This window comes from Trachemys scripta, chromosome 3 (genome assembly GCF_013100865.1).
Source record: "Trachemys scripta elegans isolate TJP31775 chromosome 3, CAS_Tse_1.0, whole genome shotgun sequence".
Lineage (NCBI taxonomy): Eukaryota > Metazoa > Chordata > Testudines > Emydidae > Trachemys > Trachemys scripta.
The window spans coordinates 101,540,106-101,564,363 of NC_048300.1; the positions used below are offsets into that span (position 1 = coordinate 101,540,106).

Sequence of the window (24,258 nt, forward strand, 5' to 3'; positions counted from 1 at the left end):
TTGATTACAATGGAAGGTACAGAGGTCTACCTGCCAGAAACAAATTACAGTTGGATCAGTGACCAATTTGCTAGCTTGATTAACTTTTTATTTTCATGCTGTTTCCCCTTTTGAAATACCTAAACATGATATGACATTGACATGTTCCCAGTTAGTTTCTCTGTTTTTCTCTGCCCCTACCTTGAAGTAAATTGATCTCTCTGGAGTTTCCATCGCTAAAAATCCCTATACTCTTTGCTTTTCGGCCATCCAGAGCCTTTTCTATGTAAAAAAGGAGGCTTTCCAATGTCAGTCCGCAATGTTCATACAACACCGGAATCACCCCAGGTTTGATGCTGTCCAGCACCATCTACAGAAATAAATCAGTTCATACCTTCAATAAATAAATCCTGCTTTTCTCAAAATGTAATTCCATGAGAAAAAATATAATTCTTAATTCAATATTCATTTGTAGAATGCATCACATCATATTATTATTTTACACAGTAATTAATTACACCTAGAAATTCTTTATTCAGCTTTGTCCTATAGCCCCATAATGCCAATGGATATGAGATGATCTCTCTAACAACCTTTATCAGCTAGGCCACCCCTGCAATTCGTTGTGCGTGAGCAGCCTGGCACTCCTCGTGAACCCCCAATGAAGTTAATTGTGTCCTATACAGATGCAGCTGTGCATCCACACACAGTGATTTTTTTAGGATCAGGGCTATAACCTTTACCATGAAACAACAAAACACTGCTTGGGTGGTCAGCTTAGCTTCCTACTTATTTCCCACTGATGCTTTACTGAAACTCAGATTGTATTCAACTTTTTAAATAAATATACAGGATAGGCTGTTTTTGAAGTGTACATCCTGGACTTTTCTTTGATTAGCTATAACACTGAACGTCTTACACAAATTAGTACTTAAACCATATGATTTGGGTTTTTTTACTTCAAATGACATAGTACCAGTGTATTAAAAATGTGCAGCTCCCCAAACATGCGCACAGACAGCATTTTTTTTATACAGTTTCATATTAAACTCTAAACTTCTGCATTAGAGATTCATCTAGGCCTGTGGTGCTCAAACTTTTCCAGTGGACCCCTCCCCCCCCCCGCCCCTTACCAGTAATGGAATCTGTCCGTGCCCCTTCCCCCATTACTGGACAGTCAATGCTTCTTCCGCACAGAGCTTGGGCTGAAGGCAGAGCTAGTGGCAGAATGGGGACATATGAGGAGCTGGTCTGCAGGCAGAGAGGGAGTGAGGGCAGAGCAGGATTGGGGGCTGAATGGGGTTGGAAGCGGAGCTGGTCTGGGGGTGGAGTGGGGCTGGAAGTGCCATGCTCTCTCCCCACCCCATGTGGGGGCTAGCTCCGGCCCCGCTGCACACACCCTGAACATTCCTCCATGCCCCCCTATTGAGAAACACTGATTTAGGCCCATAATATTACTTTACTGTCATTTTAATCTTATTCTTTCCTTTGTTTTTCTTCACTTTACGGTGCGCTTTCGCTGAGCCCCTAATCCTGTAAACACTTAATGCGACTACTCATGAGCAAAATTAAGCACATGTATAAGTATTTGCAGGATTGAGGCTATAGTAGATCCAGGAAGGATGCTTTCTTTGCAGGGAAGGATGAACAGATTGCTGTCTCAGGAACATCCCCCGGATGTAGTTTGGGTACACAGAACCCAAACTATTCAAAAAAGAGAGAACTTAGAAGAAATTCATACCTCATATGCAGGAATCCTGGATGATATCAAAACCAGGTATGGCTCAAGTGGATATGCAAAACTGCTGTGTTTTTGGTAGACACGCTGACAGTGTTTGTAAGGTAACACAGGGTCGGATCTGCTTCCAGTCACATTCTTTCTACAGAAGGAAAAGCAAAAACTCAGGCAGTATATCCTTTAAAGATTATCTCTCTTTTTTACTTTAATGCAGAAATAAAACATTAGGGTATGAAAATACCTGTCTAAACCTCAGTTACACTGAATAGACATGCAGTGCTGTGTTTTGTAAATACATTTACAGCAACTTATTATTCTATTCTATTCCGTGCCTCCTGAAGGCCACCACTTCTGTGAGAAAATGAACCTTAATCGCCTACTGCCTATTGAGATCACTGAGTTCCAAACACCTACAGGTCAGCCATTTGCACTCTTTTTTTGTGTTTATTTTTACGCTATGTCTTAGCAGCACTGGTGATAGGAAAAATATTCCTCAGTGCCCTCGTTTGCTCTGTGGTGAAAAGATTTTAAATTTACAATCTCAATACATGTAAAGAACAAATTAATTTCTTCTTTGTAAGTCCACAAAAGAAAATGAATTTTCAGGATCTTCTCCCTAAGTAGGTTTAGCCAATGAAAAGTACAACTCTAGACTTCAAAGTTTTGTCATTAGCCCCCTATCCAGGCTTAGCATGAAATGGCTCTACAAGGTTCCCATTTTATGGCTGGACCAGCAACATGTTGAGGGTGTTATGCTGCATTATGGGAGAGCCTCTCTAGTTTCTTGTTCTCCGTATCTTTGAACTTCAGGGTGGTGGCTTAAGACCAGATCAGCTGATCTGGGCCCCCAAATCTCTAAGAATCTCTAAAATCTCTTCAGGCCAATCTGGGCCCAAGAATCTAGAGTGGGAAACTAGTATTTCTGGTCACACCCTCATGCAGAACACCACATTTCTACCCAACCTCAAATTTCAGTTCCCTCCCCAAGATTATGCCCAAGTGGTGTCAGTTAAATGGAGGACTTTGCATGGGCCAGACATATCTTCTGCATGCCAGTTCGTGGACTTGCTCCTTCCAACACGGGAGGACGAGCAGCACAGCTTTGAGAGGGAACCTATGTGGTAATTATTTAGAACTAATGGACAAAGTTGAGCTCCATCAAGGTGTTAGGGTGCTAAAAGCCACCTGACGTGACCACAAAGATCTGCAGTTTTGTGTGCTGTTTCCTACAATGTATTCTGTCACCGTTATTAATCATTGCGTTTTGGATACTATTTTCTATGTGGTTTTGGAATTATCACCAGCATTTTGAAAATCTTGAGTCCTGCTTACCTTTTGGGCAAAGTTTTTAAGGAGGCCAAAACAAGCTGTTTTTCTGCTGCTAGTTTCATTTCTTCAGAAAGCAGCATTGAAAGAGTATGATTCGAAAGAGCACTCTTTTCCTGAAAGCAGTTAAACAAAAATGCTGAGAGAAATATGTATGATGCAGTGTAATAACATATGGTTCAGTAATTACATAATGCAGCAGTTAAGAAATGCTGTCTTGCGTCTACCAGTAAAAAAACTTAAACTTATTTTACCAATGACAGACATAAAGTAAGATGAGTTTCTCAGAAGAACAATACTTGAGAATACAACTCTAACAGTGGCTCAGACACAATCTTGTAAATTGTGTAATATGGATGCAAACTAAGACAGTGATCCTATACAAAGCTTCACAAGGATGCGGGGGTTCAGCAGTATTTATAGTGGAGGGTGAAAAAAGACTGTCCAGTAGCATATTTCTTGGACTCCTACCAACTTCATCTAAACACTTTTACTTTCTGTGCTGCCAATGCCTCGTTTTGAACCTCAGCATGTATATTTCAAGGCACAAAGAAATGTTAATTGTACTCAACTGCTTTACAAGTTGGGTTACAGACGGAATCTAGCTGTAATCAGAGTACAGTTTAGTCAAGCATGAAATTAACTGTATTAAGAATAAGTCTGTATGTTTGTCACTTCTGTTTTCCATGGCGAAGATCATGACCTTTAGGGGATTCTAATTTTTTTTAAATAGTTGTTTTACAAGTCTCTTCTTTCAATTTTAACAGCTCTTTTTGATGTGTTTTTTATGTGTGTTTTGAAGTCTTAATGTATTTTTAAATAAGTGATGGCTATAAATGCTTTTTCCAGCAGAAAATAAGTTTACGAGGAAGCAAAATATTCTGTGCCATGACTTTTCAGACTCTTATTGACACCCAATCAATCAGTCTTATTTATGAGATAAGAGACACACAGTAGACACAAAGACTAATCTTGCAAAGACATAAAGATATGAGTAACTACCTATCAGAGTAGTCACACCTCTACACTGCAAAAAAAAAAAAAAAAATCCCACTGTAGCAAGTCTTGGAGCCTGGGTCAACTGACTTGAGCTCACAGGGCTTGCACTACAGGACTGAAAATAGCAGTGTAGAAGTTCCTGCTAAGGCTGGAGCCTAGGCTGTGAGTCTCAGGGAGAGGGAGGGTCTCCTTAGCAGGAACTTCTACACTGCTATTTTTAGCCTCCCAGCATGAGTCCTGTGAGCCTGAATCAGGTGACTCACTCTAAGACTTGTACCATTGGTTTGGGGTTTTTTTGTAGTGTAGACATAGGCTCATGAGCAACTGAGGGTACAAGTCTTTGCAGGAGTGGCTCCCTCACATCAGCCTTCTAGTTGATCAGCCGCTTACACTTGCCAGTATTTACTATAACAAAGCCTGCCACGTAGTGGCACTGTGCACCATTCTGAACTAATAATTATACAAGTATAACAGGATCTCTATGCTTTATCGTATATATTTCACACAAAACATTGTCCACATATTACTTAGGGTCTTGGTGTCCCAGCCTTACTCATGTTACATAGTATCTTACGCCACAAAGTTTTCGTTGGAGGTCAAAAGGGAGTACGCAATGAGTAGGGCAGGGCCGCCCAGAGGATTCAGGGGGCCTGGGGTCTTTGGCGGCGGGTCGAATTGCCGCCAAAGACCCGGCACTTCGGCAGCGGGTCCCGGGACAGAAGGACCCCCCGCCATAGAATTGCCGCCGAAGACCCGGAGCGGAAGAAGCTCTGGGGGCCCGGGCTCCACGAGAGTTTTCCGGGGCCCCCAGAGCGAGTGAAGGACCCCGCTCCAGGGACCCCGAAAAACTCTTGTGGGGGCCCCTGTGGGGCCCGGGGCCTGGGGCAAATTGCCCCACTTGATCCCCCCTCTGGACAGCCCTGGAGTAGGGCACTTCTCAGCATGACTAAGGGTGGCAAAATCAGGTCCACAATAAATCATGAACCATATTCTGTGCTGACTTCAGTGGGATTACATGAAGCATAAATCAATTAAGAGTTTTAATTGCTTTTAATTAAGTGGAATGTATTTCAAGTAGTTCTGATTTAAACAGGATCTATGTGTTAGCACCGCCAACCTATCTCAGGATTCAGCACTTAATGCTTGCATAAAAATAGAGCAATTTGCAAAGGATAAAATGCAAGTAGATTTGGGGGGAAATTACCCTAATTAGTTGCAAAGCTGCCTGTAGTCTAGCCCGGTCCTGGATCGTCTGGGCCTGACTTGGCTGTAATCGTGATTTTAAGAATCTTGAGCTCCAAGTCCCACTCATCCAAGGCAGTCGAGCTTTGAATAACTCCTCTGAAAAACAAGTATCACCAGACCCTACTGTTTAATCCCATGTGTTTCCACTGATGGGTAAATACACACTAACGGAGTAACAATATTGTAACTAGGGAAATAATCCATATAAAAATTAGCATGTTAGTTTTACATGGCAGTCTTTAGATTTTATCTAAACTGAGCATCCTGCCTGAAAAGTCCTCCTCATTTTTGGCGAGGAATTGGTCATTCTACTAAAATGAAGTTGTCTTATATTAATACCTGAAATGAAAGTAGTGTTGACAACCTGAATAGTTAAAAAAATGAGTTCAGTTTAAAAAAATCATACGAATGTTTTAACAGTCATGAGATTAAAAAAAGAGGACTATTATCATTTGTCTTCTGATTTTTGAGGACTTGGGATTCATATTTTCAAGTTTTTTCTCTCTAATTAGAAAGACTAGAAGCCTGCTATTTAAAAAAGGAAAACTGATATTCTCACATAATCACATGACTCCAGGGGCTGCGGTTTAGGAAAAATTTCAAATATGAGACTTGAAAGAAAACTTGGGGACTTGACAGCTCTGAAGGTGTGGTCTCCATGAAAACTATATGAAAAGTGACATCCTTTCAAACGAATATTCATGAAGAGGGGAATCCATATTGGCTGAATAAAAATTCACAATCTATATCTAATATCCATTTTGAAGCACTGAGAGGAGAGGAAGGTGATCCCGAACAGTCAACTCATGCCTGACCAACCTGATTGCCTTCTATGATGAGATGACTGGCTCTGTGGATATAGGGAAAGCGGTGATGTGATATATCTTAACTTTAGCAAAGCTTTTGATACGGTCTCCCACAGTATTCTTGACAGCAAGTTAAAGAAGTATGGATTGGATGAATGGACTATAAGATTCATAGAAAGCTGGCTATATTCTCAGCTCAACAGGTAGTGATCAACTGCTTGATATCTAGTTGGCAGCCAGTATCAAGCGGAGTGCCCCAGGGGTCAGTCCTGGGGCCAGTTTTCTTCAACATCTTCATTAATGATCTGGATGATGGGATGGATTGCACCCTCAGCAAGTTCATGGATGACACTAAGCTGGGGGGAAAGGCAGATACGCTGGAGGATAGGGATAGGTTCCAGAGTGACCTAGACAAATTGGAGGATTGGGCCAAAAGAAATCTGATGAGGTTCAACAAGGACAAGTGCAGAGTCCTGCACTTAGGACGGAAGAATCCCATGCACCGCTACAGGCTGGGGACCGACTGGTTAAGCAGCAGTTCTGCAGAAAAGGACCTGGGGATTACAGTGGATGAGAAGCTGGATATGAGTCAGCAATGTGCTCTTGTTAGCCCAGAAGGCCAACGGCATATTGGGCTGTATTAGTAGGAGCATTGCCAGCAGATCAAGGGAAGTGATTATTCCCCTCTATTCGCCACTGGTGAGGCCACAACTGGAGTATTGACTCCAGTTTTGTCCCCCCCCCCTCCCAGAAGAGATGTGGACTAATTGGAGAGAGTCCAGCGGAGGGCAATGAAAATGATTAGGGGGGTGAGGCACATGACTTACGAGGAGAGGCTGAGGGAACTGGGGTTATTTAGTCTGCAGAAGAGAAGAGTGAGAGGGGATTTGATAGCAGCCTTCAACTACCTGAAGGGGGGTTCCAAAGAGGATGGAGTTAGGATGTTCTCAGTGGTGGCAGATGACAGAACAAGGAACAATGGTCTCAAATTGCAGTGGGGGAAGTCTAGGTTGGATATTAGGAAACACTGTTTCACTAGGAGGGTGGTGAAGCACTGGAATGAGTTATGTAGGGAGGTGGTAGAATCTCCATCATTAGAGGTTTTTAAGGCTCGGCTTGACAAAACCCTGGCTGGGATGATTTAGTTGGTGTTGGTCCTGCTCTGAGCAGGGGGTTGGACTAGATGACCTCCTGAGGTCCCTTCCAACCTTAATATTCTATGATTAATATAAAATACACTGATTATTATACTTGTAGACAAAAATCTCAATATGCTGAGCACTGTTTAATAAAAGTCTGATATATCATAAAATTCCATGGAAATATTTGTTAGTCTTAGGCTTTGTTTAAATAATTTTATACAAAACCTACATTTTGATCTAAACTTGACTAAAGATTCCTTTAATGCATTGCCTGTATTTGTAGCTATAATTAAAATTTCTACAGGACATCCTGGTACTGGGTCTTTTCCTTTCAAACCTTCATTTTCCCAAATTGGAAAGCAATATGTGCCAGACTGGAAAGAAATTAAGTCCACAACCACACACTGACATTTTGAGGTTTCTATTATTTCCACAGTTGAGATGTATTAGAAACCCCACTGGACACTATTAAGCCTGAACATTTTTATCCCTTTCCCTATAGGCATATCAAATATGACTAAACAATCATATAGAAGAAACAAAATCTATCGTTATAGTTACCATTTTCAGCTCTTACCCTTTTGATATTAAAAATTAATTTAAAAAAAAATCTGCAAAGATAAGTTTTCCTAAAGAAAAGGTCTTTGATTACTTGAATACTTTAGGCTGCTTTATCACTTTCAGAAGACAGTGTATGTTAATTTAACATTAATCTCAGAAGAAAGAGATCATTATTTTAATTCTACTGACTCTTGTGTAATGCTAATCTCTCCCGAATAATTTTTCGTAGCAATTTTTCTCTTAGCCTTTCTTCCTGCTCCTCATTTTCAGCTTTTGGTTCATTGAGGGTCCCATAGATTTCAGTGGCTTCTCTTGGGGTGAAGTAATCTAAGCTGGAGGCACAGGCAATATAATGTCGTTTCCAAGCACTGTATTCGTTGTCTGCTGGAGTGTAGGGCAGGAACCATCCAAACTTAACACATTTTGGCACCCACAAACAGTCCTTAAGACAAGAAAGAGGTAAAAGAGAGACAATAAACTGTGATTGAGGACAAAAAGCTTTCTATTTAATCTTGGGGTTTCATACTGCCACTGATCACAGTATAAATCAAACATGGGACCTCCATAAATATGTTACAGTGAGAGATCCTTTTTTATGAAGTGCCTAGTACTTTTACAGAACAAATAAAAATACATGATCCCTCTATCTCAAAAAGCTTGCTGCAACATTTTCTTATATGCAGAGGCCGGCAGTGTTCCTGAGGATGAATAATCAGATAATGTCAATGAATTCAATTGAGAGAGGGTTGAACATTTATCTGAGTGCTGTACAAGATACAAAATTTGTTTTTGTTCTGTTTTTTTTTAAAGGGGCAGAGGGATGTTTTATTTTAAAATTCTTCATTATCTGGAAATCTGCAAATAAAGGCATTGTCTTGTCCCCTTGATTGTCATATTTGGCACCGGGGAACAGAAAGAGTAGGCTAATTGTTGTACCACTTTGAGCAGCTTCTGAAGATCAATATTTATTTTAGTTTAATTTCTATAAATAGTATTGAGCCTATGCTATACACTATCTATTTAGACAGATCACAATAAGCAGTAGCATTTTGGAATATCCACAATGCTAAGCCCTGGCATTATCAGTATCCATAAGGCCACAGCAATCTCTATAAATTACAGAGTTTAGGACATCCAGCTAACTACATAGCTCTAAATTACATATTGTGTTCTGTTGCTTGATGTGTGCATTTAAAGACCAAAGCCAAAGCAGGGTTAAGTATAGAAGCAAAACAACAGAATGAAATGTAGAATGAGAATTAGTTTCTGACAAGAGAAAATATAAATGTCTTTATGTGTAATATACTCTCAGTGATTGAGATGTTCTTGCTAGGGTTGGATGAAGCTGGTTCCAACAATTTATCTGTTATAGTGAATTAAATAGAGCAGAGTTTAAAAGGTTATTTTGTCAAGTGCATGAAAGAGTTGAAAATTCTGGTACAGAAGATCTTTCTAATTATTCTTAAGTATGCTAGACAGATACATGAAATGCTTCAGAAGGTTGAGCATTTATCTGAGTGCTGTACAAGATACAAAATTGCTTTGGCAAATTTATGCTATTTACAACATGCTGTTCCAGATTTCCCATTTCATATATGTAGTGCCCCTTAAAAGCGCTGCAAATGTCCAGTTACAGGTCCTATTCCTATCAACATCAATAAGAAAATTCTTCTTGATTGCCATGGGAGTGGGACCAGGCCTACAATGAACAGACCTGTTCAGTTATAAACTTCCAGTGCCAGTTGACTTGGGCAGCTGCACACAGCTCCCTGGGGCTGAGAAAGGAGAAGATGTACAGAGATATGAAACGTGGCAGCACTCTGGTGAAATCCACTTTGGTCACTGGAATCCTCTCTGCAAGCCAGTTTTGGGTAAACCTGTAAAGAGACAGATATTCACCGTAGTTAAAATCCTGTTGAGATTCTATTCTGTCACTCTATTGGTCTTCCCTTTCAGAAAACCTGAGATCTCTTTGAAGAATATTGTCAGGAGTGAAGTAATGCCTATGAGGGCATCATTTGCAAAGTGCTTTGGGACCCATTGGGAAGGGATTAAAGATGCATTTAAGTCTAATTAGTTGGCCATTTCTCTATTGATAGCGTCGCATCTCAGTGACATAATGCAATGTTTTGAGAGCAAATCTAGACTTTTATGTAAAGAGGAGCATTGCATTATTGCAACTAGTGAACTGTATGTCTTGCAAAACAAAACTATGCCAAGAGTGTGGTCATTTCAACAGAACCAATTATGTTTATTCCGGGCCCTTATATCACTGAGGTTGGTTTTATGGCTCTGCAGAAGACTGGAAAGAGTTGAACCTTTGTATTTGTAGCAGCCATTTTCTATTATTAGTAATCCAGTAGGTCAGGAGTTTGAGATGACTCAGGAAAGAAACTATTAGATAATATGCCTATTATCCTGGGCCTGTGTGAAAAACCTATAAATCAATCCAGATGTTTGGATGGGAAAGGATCCAAGGAAAGAGTTAAAGATCTCTCTCATTTTTAATAATCACAAGTGGCCAGGAAACAACTCTGCAAACCCTTACTCACACACAGACCAATAGAAGTCAGTGTATAAGGGATGTCATGATTAGGCCCTTATTTTATAAGAGCTGACTAATACCTGGTCTTGTCCTGTGAGATACAGAGCTTCCTCTGCTCCCATTAGGAGCTAGTGGGAACTTTTTGTGTTCAGTACCTTGCAAAGTTGACTCTTTGGGACCTGATTCTGCAATATATAACGTGGAGCAGGCTGTTGTGCCCACATGGAGCCACACTGACTTCAGTGAGTCTCTGCACAAGCAAAGCAATCTGCCCACCCACCTTATAAACTGCAACATCCAGGTCCTAGATTGTGAGGTCTTTGGGCAAGGAAACTTGTTTGCTCCATGTTCTGCACAGCACTGACTACACGGACAGTGCTCACCCAATAATATATAAGACTAGATGGAAAAGCTATAGAGGTTGTTTTTTTTCTTATTTCCCTACTGATGCAATGAAAAGGGGAAAAGATGGAGAATCTGGAGCCTCAAGCCTGCACTAGACACACATCTATACACTCTCTTACACAATTTTGCTACAATCTTAATATTTAGGTCTTATGAATCTGACAGTGTCCTTATTAAACCAAACTGACGGGACCCTCTTACAAAAGAAAGATACAATTTCAGGTCCCAATCAGATCCATCTGGGCAGACACCTGCACTAGTGTTAAACCCTCAAGGACTTCACTGGGATTCCGCAAAGGTATAGGGATCCCCCGGGCAAATCTCATTACAGAATTGGTTTGCTGTGTGTCTTATGTGACATCCATATTCATACATACCTGCTTGTTTGGAAAGACGACACTAAGCTAGTCCTTGTAATAAACTTACTTCAGTTGTGATTTACTGCATCTCATCAACATTCTGTGGAGGAATTGTTTGCGCTGCTTGTCTGTCCACAGATCAAACCAATGGCTTATGAGACTAACTCTTTCCTCAAAGAGCTGAAAGGAAACAGAGTATTTCCATATCTAGTTCAGTATGATATGCAGACCAGTACAAGTCTGATGCACATATAATGATGCTTAGGGAGGCGCTGTGACCCTAGTAGATAGAAATTAAACTTGGCAGAGGTGCTGGAACAATTTTTATAGTAGGGGTGCTGACAGCCATTGAACCAAACTGTAAACCCTGTATATGATGGAAAACCCTTCAAGCCAGCGGGTGTTGCAGCACCCTGCCCCCGAACCCGTAGTTCAAGCATCTATGAATTGGAGGCTTGTCTATATGACAAGTCACTGCAAGGCACGCCACAGTGTGAATCTACAGCTTGCACCACAGTCATGTCCTGCACAGATACTGTAACAAGAGATTTTGCTTTTAGCTGTTTTGAAAAACCTTGCAGCACTTTGATAGAGACCAGAAAAAGGGGTTTAAATATTGTAAAATTTCACGTCTTCCCCATTGATATAATTAAGGTGGTGATAGTATCAGGACACTTTGACTTGCATAAAAAAGCAGTTAGTTTTAAGATTAAGGCTTTAGATAAATAGATTACTATTACTACTGTAAATAGTGATAGTTTAAAGTTAGAAATCCAAAATAGTGGATGCAATAATCCTCTATGAAAAACAGGGTTAGGGTATGGAAAGTTCCAGCAACTAATAGGGAATGACTCAGCATTTCTCCCAAGACCTCAAGGGGAGGCGCTCTACCCAAGATGGTGTCAGAGAGAGGAGCTTAGCTATCTTAAAATAAGTATTGCATAATGGGGAGGAACTAGACAAAAAAAAGCAATTATGCTAATATCTGGAAGCTGATTGAGATGGGCTAATTAAGTTAATGAGCAGACCTTGAGACAGAGCAACCAGCATATAAGGCCCACAGCTAGCTGGCTGAGTGTAGTGGGTTTGAGGCTTTATAGAAGAATAGAAGCTACCTGAGAAGAACAGAAAATTCCAAAAAGTAGCCACCTGGGAAAGCAGCAGCAGCAACTCTAAAGGTCACCACAGCAACGGCTGTCATAGCAACACAATCAGCAGTCCCTGCCAGCAGCAAAAGCCAGCAGCAACTGCTGCTACACCCGCAGCCTGAAGCAGCAGCAGCAGTTAGGAAAATTGTGGCCTTGGCAATCACCATCCTTAACATCATTACAGACGGATTAGAAGAACCATTAAGACGAACCAGAGGGAACTTGGGTACGAGTGCAAGTCTGATTTTTCCATGTATTGTTAAGGAGTGCATGGGTCTGTCTGTAAATAAAGCTGGATGCCTGTGTTCTGAGTGAAATCTCCTCTATCCATCAGGTGACCGCTTGTCCAGAGCTCACAGGATGTTAAAAGCTTAAATGTTAGATGTTAAATATTAAGGTATTAAATGTTAACTATTAAATGTTAATATTAAGTAAATAATTCTCTCTAAAACTAGAATATTGTAATGATTTATAGAGGTAATGTATATTATGTTGTATTAAGTATGTTACTGAATTGCAGCATTTAGGCTAGAGCCTTGATGTATACAGGGCCGTGTGTGTGTGTGTGTAGATAGATAATCTATTACATTGTAACTGTTATATGATCTACATATCCTGTGTAGTCTGTGTCTTTTATTTTGTTGTGCTGCTTCATTCCTAGATATAATTCTACTGTGTTTTAATATGTTTGATATTCTTTCTTGCTTCTATTAAAAATACTGTAATTACTTATTTTTGAAAACATAGGAATTATTTATTTTTAAAAGCATTCCTGCTTGTGTGTGTCGGTCCTTGAGCGGAAGGCTGTACCTGTGTGCTTTCAGGAGTTAGTAAGATTAGCTTGCTCTAGGGAGCCCTCTGCGGGTCGGAGACAAGCCTCCTGATAACACACTGGCAATTCTTTTCAGGCAGGCCACAACCTTTTTACCCTTGTATTAAATTAAAAATGCTATTGTAGGCTAATTTAATTGGCATCTAAAATTTAGGGTAACAACACTGCTACAGTGCAGTGGAAGTCCTGGAGTGCAGCTTTACTACGTTTTCAAGTAATAGTACGCCTAGCCGCACTCTCTAGGACTTGCATTGTGCTGCAGCAGTGACCACATGGGCCATTACTGCCTGGTAAACTGTAGATTCACACCCTGGCTTTTCGTGCAGTAACTTGCCATGTAGACAAGCTCTGGGACTCAGGAGACCTATATTCTTGTATTCCTACCACTTCTCCTGCCACTGATGAGCTTTGTGACCCTGGGCAAGTCACTTCATCTCTGTGCCTGTTTCACTTCCTATCCTTTGTTTAAGCTCTTCAAGGAAGAGACTGTCTCTTACTTAGTGTCTGAACTGTGCCTAGCCCAGTGGAGACCAGATCTCAGTTGGAGCCTCTGGGAACTAGCTACTGTAATACAAAAATGAGCAGTCCAAAGGGACAGATCATTACGGAGAAGCTTACTCGTTCTTATCCCCGTGATGTATGGTTAAACTGTCTACCTATTTTAGGTACAGTAACTCCTCACTTAAAGTCGTCCCAGTTAACATTGTTTTGTTATTAGGTTGCTGATCTATTAGAGAACATACGCGTTTAAAGTTGCGCAATGTTCCTTTTTAAGGTTGTTTGGCTCGCTCCGCTCTGACCTGACCCCTCTCCCCGGCAGGAGCACCGGGTGGATGGAACGGGGCAAGCCCCCGCGCCCCAACCCCGCTCTCTGGCAGGAGTGCCAGGTGGGTGGAGTGAGGCAAGCTCCCGTGCCCCGACCCCACTACGCCCCTGCCTCAACCAAGCTTCACAATCATCATTGGTGAGTGCAGTATTACATTGTTTAAAAATATTTAAAACTTATACTGTATATGTATGTAACGTCTTTTGTCTGGCAAAAAAAAATTCCCTGGAACCTAACCCCCCTTATTTACATTATTTCTTATGGGGAAATTGGATTCACTTAACATCGTTTCGCTTAAAGTAGCATTTTTCAGGAACATAACTACAACGTTAAGCAAGGAGTTACTGCATTTTTAGAACAGCAATCACTGCAATGCCAAGGTCTGGTGTATTTCTCTAACGGTCCTTGAAAGTGATATTTTGACAGAGGGCAGACATCCATTTTTGTTCTCCTTGGCCCTGGGTTCTATGGGAATGACACTCTCCCTTAGTTCAAAACCCCTGTACAAGGAGGACATCAAACTTTGTTGTTCTCTGAGGATAGAGTCCACTTCCTCTCACTCTCTCTACTCCAATTGCTGCTCAGCAAAGGTCTTTTATTCTTTTACGCTTTCCTCTGCAGGTAAAATGAACAATTTCTGAGTATATAGGCCTAGTGCCAGGCCACAGCAATTGATGTGGGATGAGGCTTTTGGGAATGTAGTCCCATTTAGTTAAGAGCAGTATCTGATTTGATTAAAGGAAAAAGAAAATTTGTTTATAAAACATTGAACCAATATATAAATCTGTAATTTAAAAAAAAATTAAGACATGTAATGCCATTATATCTGACTTCAGTTATAGAGCCAATCATGTGCTTGCTAATGGCCATAGTGCTTATTGTTATGAATAGTCCTTGATCCTCACAGGCGTAATTGCTGTCAGACATCATGGCAGTAAATACTTTGCCTTGAGGAAGCAGTTTATTGTTTTTAGTATTGTAGTAGCTCCTAGAAGCCATGGCCCCACTGTGCCAGTAACAGTACAGAGATATAACAGACAGTCCCTGCCCCATTTCTGTTAAATAACCAAAGAAAAGAAAGGTGCGGCAGTTAAAAGACGAGGAGATGTTGATGTAATGTTTTTAAAATGTGAGGTTGGTTTCTGATCTAATTTACATGAGCATGCATCAGTGCATATATTGTACGATGTTTCCTTGTCATTGCATGTGCAAGTGGGGGTTGGCAGTGTTTCAAGGTATGTGGCAATGTACACCAATGCATTTCATGATAGTTGAGCCTATGAAAATGACTTCTACCAGACTTTAACTTACCTGCTTATTGAATGATTTGTTTGCGATAGGTGTCCAAGTGCTGAACCTTGTGTTCAAGCTCCCAGTAGTCTGGATTTTACTGGAAGACACTCTGATGGACTTCACTGTGTTTTCTGCAAGGAGTCCTAAACACTTTAGTTGCCATTGTTTAACAGTTTGGGGACTTGGTGTTACATAAGCTGTGGTCATCATTGCATCAGTAATACTTGGTTACACCAGCTTTGTTAGAGCCACCTAGAAATTCAGTGAATTAAAGAGATATGTGAAGTGATCTAATTAATTCTTAGTAGAGATGGGTGCAAATTGTAGAATTCAAACTTGGATTCAGATCTGAAGCCCACTCCCAACTCCCACTATGCTCAGTGGGGTAGTTAGATCCAGAAGCCTGAATCCAGGCCCATTTTATATATTGTGTCTTAAAAATACTTTGCTGTCAATCTTATATCTTGCAATCTTACCTATGTTTAGATGAGGCAGCTGGGTAAAGGGCATCAGTGTGTACATAAGCAGGCCAATGCTTGAGCTGTGATTTCATCAGATCACATAACTGAGATTGGGCATGGTCAGTAAGAACCTAGATGGGAGACTTCCCAAGAAACCCAAGCTACCAAAGGAAGTTCTGTTGCCTCAATAGGTGGCAATCTGTCCTCTGTCATATGAACCAATGATCTGGTGTGATTCTTATGGCTCCTATTCTTGTGTGGATGCCTTCTTCTAGTCATTACAAATTCCCTGGGGGGTTTTTTGTATAGAGAGAGGTAGCTTCCCTATTGTTCTTGCCAAATTATAAATTGAGTAATTAGTCTACGTATGTACAATTCTCTTGTCACCATTCCCTTTTAATACCTTTAAAATTAATGTTGGACTCATGAAAACTGCAAGAACTGTAATCCTGGAGACCAATGAATTCTATTTTCAAAATAAATATTTACCTAGTATTTACTAGGTACAGGTGGGTTGTGGTGGTGCACAGTTCCCCCACATCTATCCACCACTGTATCTCAACCATATGCTAGAAAGCTGCCATTTCTGTGCGTGAGTAGTTTATTCCCCATACCCATTCAGTGCTTGGTCCCTCTCTGATAACAAGGGGACCTATTATGGTGAGGATAGCAGATTTCCTCTGGTTTATGGACCTAGTACTGCTGTATCTAATGCTAGGTCTGTTTAAATTCCTCTTCCCCTCTCCCTTTATGGAATCCATGTCTGGTCTTTACTGAATAGCCACTGATGAGATAGCACTTTGTCCCTATTTTAAATTGTGCTATAAAAGGTATGCTGAAATCTCGTCTCCCCACGCTGCTTGCCTGCAAATTACATTTGCATTTTCATCTCTGCACCAGTTTTCATTTTTAAAAAATACCTCACAATTTCTCTGGCAGAGGAACGTAACCTTTTTGCCCTCTTAAAGTTCTGATCTCTACCCTCTGCTACAAATCAATCATGCACAAAGTACCTGGCAATTATGAAAAACCTAGAATGTTCATTTTTGGTTTAGTTTTGAAATCTTTACAGATGTTGCTCTGCAGCCTATATGATCAGGCCTGCAGGACATTACTCCCTACCCTTTCTATTAACGTTAATACAGTAAAACTAAAATACAAAGCAACCCACTTTTCCCATAGAACAGGGAGTTCATAGTCTATTGAATGCTTTACCTCTAGGAGAGGATATGTCTTGCTTTTCCTTCTGAGCAAGCCGCTGGAGAGCTGTCGTGGAAGCTGGAATTACTGCTGCGTTGGATGAGGGTCAGTACTCCCCATCTCCATAGGAACTGCACAACAAGCTACACCTTGGGCTCCCAGCCAGAGCTTGACTCAGGCTACTGTTGCCTTGTGTGCCCCTCCCCTAAAGGGGAAGGACCTACGGCACAGCTTCAAATCTCAGTGTGGGCTCACTTCCACTAGACTTGCAGCTGCCCATACACCGTCTAGTGACGTGGCCATGGAACCATCTCTTGCATTCCCACTATAACAGACCCTTTACCCCACATGTGGCAGTGACACAGCAGAATTGGGCTGCAGCAATCCTGAACAGAAGGGAACGGCACTGGTATGTCCCAGCGTAGGACAGGCCAAATGGAGAGCAGCATAGTTGTACCAAACTACAGCATAGCACCATCCATCCAAACTAGCGTACAATGGGACAACCTACCACTATTGCAAGTGAGTCAGAACTAAAGGCCAGCATCTCTCAGCTAGGGAAATCTTTCTGAGTGGGGAACCGGTGAGTGGGCACAGCTTTTGTAGAACTAGGTAAGATTATCCTAATTGTAAAGGTTGAGAAACTGGAACACAAGTTAAGGAACTTCCCTGGGGTTACAAAGCCAGTCAGTGGCAGGGTAGGACATATAAACAAGGTTTATATTACTGACTCCCACGATGCTGCAATGCTAACTACCTTTATCTCATTCAAAGTGTGCTTCAGAAGTGTAATGCTTTGAGGGGCACAAGTGAAGGAGCAGGATATTTTTTAAGCTGCTCCCCAAATCTCCACTGTTGATCAAAATGTTGATTAACTTTGTTTGCAGCTATACAGTTAAACAGTAATCATTTTGGCAAGAGTTTTGTTTTGAGCTAATAACTTATTTGTGGCACCAACTACACAACCTGGAATTTTGCCTAGGATACGGTAACTTATTCTTACACTGTAGCTTGCCCACAATAACAGTAAATGTAAGTGAAGTAAAGAACACCCTAGTAGAACCAACTCCTTCAGGTGACATCAACTATCTTATGAAATATTGATTTTCTTGTTGCTAAATCTCTTTGCTACTTGAAGTCTGAAGAGACACTGTTGAAGTTGACAAGCTAAAAATCACAACCATCTCCTTTTAAATATATGTATATTCTATTTCCTCAGCTCTCCTGCAGTAGTACATACTACTTGAAGACAGAGTTCAAATAGTTTCTACGTAAAAACACTACACTCCTGCTTGCAAAAAGTTTTAGAGCTAAAAATCCTATGTACAGCCACTGTCTAGTTACTAGCTGACCAATGTATGACAAAGCCTTGGGTACACTTTCTTTTGCTAGCGTGGTCAGTGTATTGTGCTCCCAGTTCCTCTCTACACTGTCTTGGTAGCGGAGTAATCTGCTCCCAACCTCCCCAGAAGACATCCATCAGATTAGGAGTTAGGGATCTTCCGTGGTGGCAAACTCTTTCTAAAAAGTCTCACTGACAAAGGGAACTGTGAAGGAAATCACAGTGGAACAAGGGAAGTTTGGGGGAAGGACTTTACTAGGAATCTGATGGCTTAGTGTGGGATTTGGGCTTCTAGGTGGGAGAAGGAAGGGAATGCCAGTACTTTACTTAGAAGGTGCAAGAGTTGGACTTGCTTTCAGTGGGGATTATGGTATCTAAAGCCTCCTCCTCACAGAGTTGGAGTTTCTGTTTAGAACTTTAGGGATTAGACAAAGCTACAATTGATTCAGAAGGAAAGAGGGGGGAGCTCATGAGGCAAAGAACTGTGTTATTTCAATGAAGGTCTATGGAATCCTCTTCTCTGAGTGGGGCTTGCACAGAATTTGAACCTTTTCTCCTCTGTCCCAGGCACTAGTAATATGGATAGATCAAGAGCTCAAAAGACCCAAAAGGGAAGGGAGAAAAACTTCACTCCTGCTATAGAACAAATGCACACAAAAATGGAATCTGAATAAACAGTTTAACTACACATTAGAACAAATGCACCACTTAGTGCACATTTTCACATGCCCTGGTAGAAGTTTTGAGCCATCACGTAATCAGTCTTTGCACAAACACAGGCTTTCTCTGTCCATGTTCAAGAAATGTAGCAATTTGTATGGGATTTGGGCTCATGCTGCTACAAGGCAGGAGCAAAGATTCAGCTTGATTGTATGAAAGGAACATTGTGTGGGGTAGATTTGTGCTTGTTAACTATGGGCCTGCTTTGTCAACTGTGAATCTATCAGTACAACATCTTCAGTACTGAAATATGTATCGTAACGTGTGCTCCACAAAACCTGCCTATAGAAGCACTTTTTAGGAGCAGACCTCTTGTTACTGGGCATGTGTTGAAGGTCAGTGTTTATTGTTGCAGACTCTCCCCACTCCTGAAATAACTAAAAATAGGGAACAGTCATTAATCCCCCAAAAAGGGAGACTTTACTAAACACAAGGTGCCACAAGTACTCCTGTTCTTTTTACTAAACAAAAAGTTAATGGAAAGCAAAGTAGTGTAGAATGGATTTATTATGGAGTGACAGTGTTTAAGTATTGCTGAAAATTCAAAATTGTCAAAACCAAATGACCTGGACTTCCAGTATGTATTCCAATTCTAACTGGGTGAAATTTTAAAGTGGTTGACAAAGCAAGGGAAAAAATTGACTTTGTAAAAATTGAGACCATACAAGAGCTCTTTCTCTGACCATAATTAAACAGATGCTACACTTTTTAACATAGTATATGGCATAATTTAATGGTGAACAAAACACTCTAAAGAGTGTTCAGATTGTCTACATACTAGGCAGGAAGGCAGCTACAAAAAAACTTCACTGCTAGCTTTGTCAAAATTGGAGTAATGTTAGTGAACATATAATATGTACATATATAAATCCAACAGATATATGAACAACACTGAGAATGTACTTTCAAGTTTTCCCCAAACACTTTATATTAAATAAGGCATTAATACAAAGCATAGCAGCACACCATTGCAGTTAGATCAATAGATTCCAACCCTGATATATCGCAGTGCTCAAATCTGCTAACAGGAATGTGTGAAATTTGCACTTTAATTCTTTGTTGTGGAAAATGAGTAAGAATCTAGATTCCATTGGAAAAATAAAGACATGACTTGGAGAGGTCTCTAAATCAAAAAAATCTACACTTTTAGCTGGTGGAGGTATTTGGGATATCTTGTGCATCTGCTAAATGAAGTTTTTGTCTGGAACAAAGAGTTAAGAAATTAAGTTTTCATATGATAACACAAGAGAATTTACCTTATGAATATCTGTATTATACCGATATTTAATGTTTGTAAAGTATGATAGATTTGAGATGACATTAAAGGACAAAATATTACACATAGCCTGACATGCTGGAATATCAATACACATTGGATGCAATTATACACAAGGTCGAAGTTTACATGCGAGAGGGAAAAAACAGTATCACAAGTCATCTTAGTGCTAAGCACAGTCACCAATTTAAAAATAAATTAATCCTCTTCTGTTTTATTGCAATTACAAAATAGCCTGATCCAAATATTTTCAATAAAATGCAAATAGTAAAAATGAAATACATATTTAATATTTTCCTTGCCTAAAAAAATAAGTTTAAATTCAGAGACTATTAACAAATCTTAAATGGGAAGTTTGAAAGAATGGAGACGTGCAGGTATCTAGAAGGGCACAGCCCTGGTCCTGTGCGTTTACATAAGAAAATGTATTAAATAAGTCTCTTAGAATACAGACTATTCACTATTAATTTGAGGACATCTGAAATCCTCATTAAAATACTACTCTTATATTAAAAGATGCTAACTCAGATCAGTTGCTTATATAATTAGAGCCCAATGAAACACAGACATTTTAGAACCACTCTTTCTGACAAGGGCAGGAACAGTTATGCCATGAATTTCCGTAAATGTTGTAACATAGTAAATGAGTTATAGCAGGGGCTGTTTTCACTTAATATCAGTAAGGTTGCACAACAGTTTCCAATAAATCCTACTCAAATTCCAAAACATACACCTTTGGGACTGAAATATTTCACACTTGGCCTCTGGCTTGGTGAAACATTTTGGAAAGTTCTTCTCTCTCTCTCTCATCTACTTATATCGGGGCGGGCAAACTTTTTGGCCTGAGGGCCACATCAGGTTTCCAAAATTGTATGGAGGGCCAGTTAGGGGAGGCTGTGTCTCCCCCAACAGCCAGGCGTGGCCTGGTCCCCACCTCCTATCCGACACCCTCCCCCTGCTTCTCACCCCCTGATGGCTCCCCCTGGACTCCTGCCCCATCCAACCCCACTGTCCCCTGACTGCCTTCCCCAGGACTCCTACCCCATCAACCCCCTCCATTCCCTGTCGGCCCCCCCCAGTACTCCTGCCTCATCCACCACCCCCTGCTCCTGTCCCCTGACCACCCTGGACCCACCACCCCTGACTGCCCCATCCAACCCCCCTCTCATTCCTGACTGCCCCCCCAGAACCCCTGTTCCATCCAACCCCCCTGTTCCCCACCCTCTGACCGCCCCGAACCCTATCCACCCCCCACCACCACCCCCTGAACTCCTCTGCCCTCTATCCAACACCCCTCCCTACCCCTTTACCGCGCAGTGCAGAGCACTGGTGGCTGGCAACATTACAGCTGCGCCGCCCAGAGCACCGGGTCAGGCCGTGGCTCTGCAACTGCGCTGCCTGGCCGTCCAGAGCGTTGCGCCGGCAGCGCGGCGCACTGAGGCTGCGGGGGTTGGGGGACAGCAAGGGAGGGGCCGGGGGCTAGCCTCCTGGGATAGGAGCTCAGGGGCTGGGTAGGAGGGTCCTGCGGGCCGGATGTGGCCCACGGGCTGTAGTTTGCCCACCTCTGACTTATATGGTCCTTGTTACTGTTGTATCTGAGCACCTTATACTCATGGATACATTTATGATCACAACACCCCTGCGAGGTAGGGGAACACTATCATCCGCATTTCACAGACAGGGAAGTGAGGCACAGAGAGATTAAGTGACTTTCACACAGGAAGTAGGTATCAGAGCAGGGAGTTAAACAGTGTGTCTCAAGTCCCAGGCTGATGCCCTAATCACTGGACCATCCTTCTGCAATGGTTAGGAGGCTTACAAGAATGGAAATGACAACTTAAGGTAATATATACATTAATATAAATGTAAGTTATTTAGCTGGTTATTTGCAGCTGTTAATGCTTAGGCATTTAACGGTAACGCTGCAATTCTGTATTTTGCATATTTCAGTGATCTATGTTATAAGTTTGTGTGCAAGTTTCCTCTTTTAACAGGAGCCCTAGAAAGTGTTGTGGAAAACTGAAGAATATTAGAATTTTTTTGCCCTAGTATCAGCAGGACAGAACTCCATTCCTGAACACTTTAGGAGGCATATTATTATGCATGGTTGCTCCAGAGTTCCTAGCCAAAGTGGGTAGTTTATATCAAGGTCTGCACTCAACTGGCTAAACAGTCTTTTTTCTCAACATGTCCAGTCTAAAATTTTATACTTCAGCTATGACAATTTTAGATATCTGTGTCTGATGTACCTTTTCCTTTCAAAGTGTAAACAGAAATAGTTAATGAAGAAATCTTTAAAGAAATAGCCTATTCACAAAGCTTTGTTTAAATCTACAGCAACCTACACTTTGAGTGTTACAGGAAAGCCATCTGTAAGCTAGAGGGATCTGAAAACATGACATACTACAGCCCTGAATTTCAAAAAGAAGCACTGTTAAAATCCATTTTAACTCTCTTGAGCTACAGAACACCCGTGAAATGTATTTTCTGGAAATTTAATGGTATAATTTTGGTACTGATCAACTTTTTATTGCAAAAATGTTCACCAAAAATGATATTCAATAAAAAGGATACATAGAAGAATTCAGTTCTTCCAGCTGCAATATAAATGAACAAAGTATGAGAAAAAACACTGTAGTTATAATTAATCAAGTAAACATGTCAATAATACAATTATAAATGGTACTAACACATATTTAGGGTCTGTTGCAAAAAAATTAAACAAACCTTTCATGATAGTACTGTAAGTTTAAAAGCAAGTGTAGCTCTACACTAGGAAGTTTTGAGAAATTAGACTTTTTGGATATTTAACAGTTTTCCTGTTTATCAAAGAGGGCACCAGAGGGGAAAAAAAAATAAGATTGATACATTTAGAATACATAGGTCCAGATAATTCTCTCTGTCTAGTCTCTGCTAGGTGTGGCAGAGTACAGAAAGAACACAGGGAAGATGGTCCAGCTCGCTGATGCTCAGGCTGGTTCTACATCAGCCTAAGCTCTGAAACAGTTTGCAGGATCTTAAAGGAGGCTCTAAGCTGCACAAACTGGTAGAGGCGCCACAAGGAGTAGTCTGAATAAGAGGGATGGATAAGGCACTTGTATTTCCTCAAAATTAATACTGAGGAAGTACAATCCTTGGCAGATATGGGAAATATCCTGGGTCATTAGAGTCACATTTTTCCTCAACACATTTAAACCTAAATTTCTGAGACCCTAAGGTCTTCAAGTTGTATAAAAAGAATACCACTGCTGGATCCTGTTCTTGAACCAGATCTAATTCTGTGAAGCAACTTCAGTGGAAGACAGTCTGTCTTGACTATACTTACATCTGATAGCAGCCTATCCAAATTGGAGTCACTGGCAAGTTTTCTTTTATCTTCAGGAAGTTCTTCCAACTCCCCATAGAGTTCCAAATTCAAGCGAGCTAGTTTCTCCTGCATCCCCCGCACATGTTCCATCTGTTCTATGGAACACTCATTTCCTGAACAAAGCAGATTGTAAAGCTGTTATGTAAGAGTCTGACAATGGGGTAAGGAGCAAAGTCTAAGCTACTGCATGTATATCTTAGATGGATTTTCGTAGTAGAGGGAAAAAAGTGGTCAAATATCAGAAACAAATCCGTTTACCTTCCATAGGACTCAGTTTTATTTTTCCATGTTTATTACCGTAACTTTTTAAATAAGAGCTTCTGTCCTTGCATTTGATCCTGTATTTGGGTCATGCTGAATTTGTGATATCAATCATTTCAATGGCAAGAAACCAAGATTTTAAACAGGTGCAATGTTCCTACCCTGTTCTGAATGGAAGATCTGCATGCTGGATACAGCAACAGAGGGTCCTGTGGCACCTTTGAGACTAACAGAAGTTTTGGGAGCATAAGCTTTCGTGGGTAAGAACCTCACTTCTTCAGATGCAAGTAATGGAAATCTCCAGAGGCAGGTATAAATCAGTGTGGAGATAATGAGGTTAGTTCAATCAGGGAGGGTGAGGTGCTCTGCTAGCAGTTGAGGTGTGAACACCAAGGGAGGAGAAACTGCTTCTGTAGTTGGATAGCCA

The 24,258-nt window shown here is 41.0% G+C and overlaps 2 protein-coding genes across 2 annotated transcripts in view; both read right to left on the minus strand.

Moving 5' to 3' along the window:
* ECT2L (epithelial cell transforming 2 like) overlaps nucleotides 1-17,138 on the minus strand; it is a 47,906-nt gene extending 30,768 nt beyond the window's left edge. The window contains exons 1-9 of the mRNA XM_034765542.1: nucleotides 16,881-17,138; nucleotides 15,223-15,456; nucleotides 11,173-11,285; nucleotides 9,511-9,673; nucleotides 7,986-8,238; nucleotides 5,247-5,383; nucleotides 3,050-3,159; nucleotides 1,721-1,859; nucleotides 181-349 (exon numbers count right to left, since the gene is read on the minus strand). Of these exons, the coding sequence (XP_034621433.1) occupies nucleotides 181-349; nucleotides 1,721-1,859; nucleotides 3,050-3,159; nucleotides 5,247-5,383; nucleotides 7,986-8,238; nucleotides 9,511-9,673; nucleotides 11,173-11,285; nucleotides 15,223-15,414 (1,276 nt within the window). The 5' untranslated portion in view covers nucleotides 15,415-15,456; nucleotides 16,881-17,138. The remainder of the gene's footprint in view (nucleotides 1-180; nucleotides 350-1,720; nucleotides 1,860-3,049; nucleotides 3,160-5,246; nucleotides 5,384-7,985; nucleotides 8,239-9,510; nucleotides 9,674-11,172; nucleotides 11,286-15,222; nucleotides 15,457-16,880) is intronic.
* Nucleotides 17,139-19,972: 2,834 nt separating this feature from the next.
* Nucleotides 19,973-24,258, minus strand: part of CCDC28A (coiled-coil domain containing 28A) — an 11,120-nt gene continuing 6,834 nt past the window's right edge. The window contains exons 4-6 of the mRNA XM_034765541.1: nucleotides 23,529-23,683; nucleotides 22,778-22,800; nucleotides 19,973-20,128 (exon numbers count right to left, since the gene is read on the minus strand). Coding sequence (XP_034621432.1) covers nucleotides 20,074-20,128; nucleotides 22,778-22,800; nucleotides 23,529-23,683 — 233 coding nt within the window. The 3' untranslated portion in view covers nucleotides 19,973-20,073. The remainder of the gene's footprint in view (nucleotides 20,129-22,777; nucleotides 22,801-23,528; nucleotides 23,684-24,258) is intronic.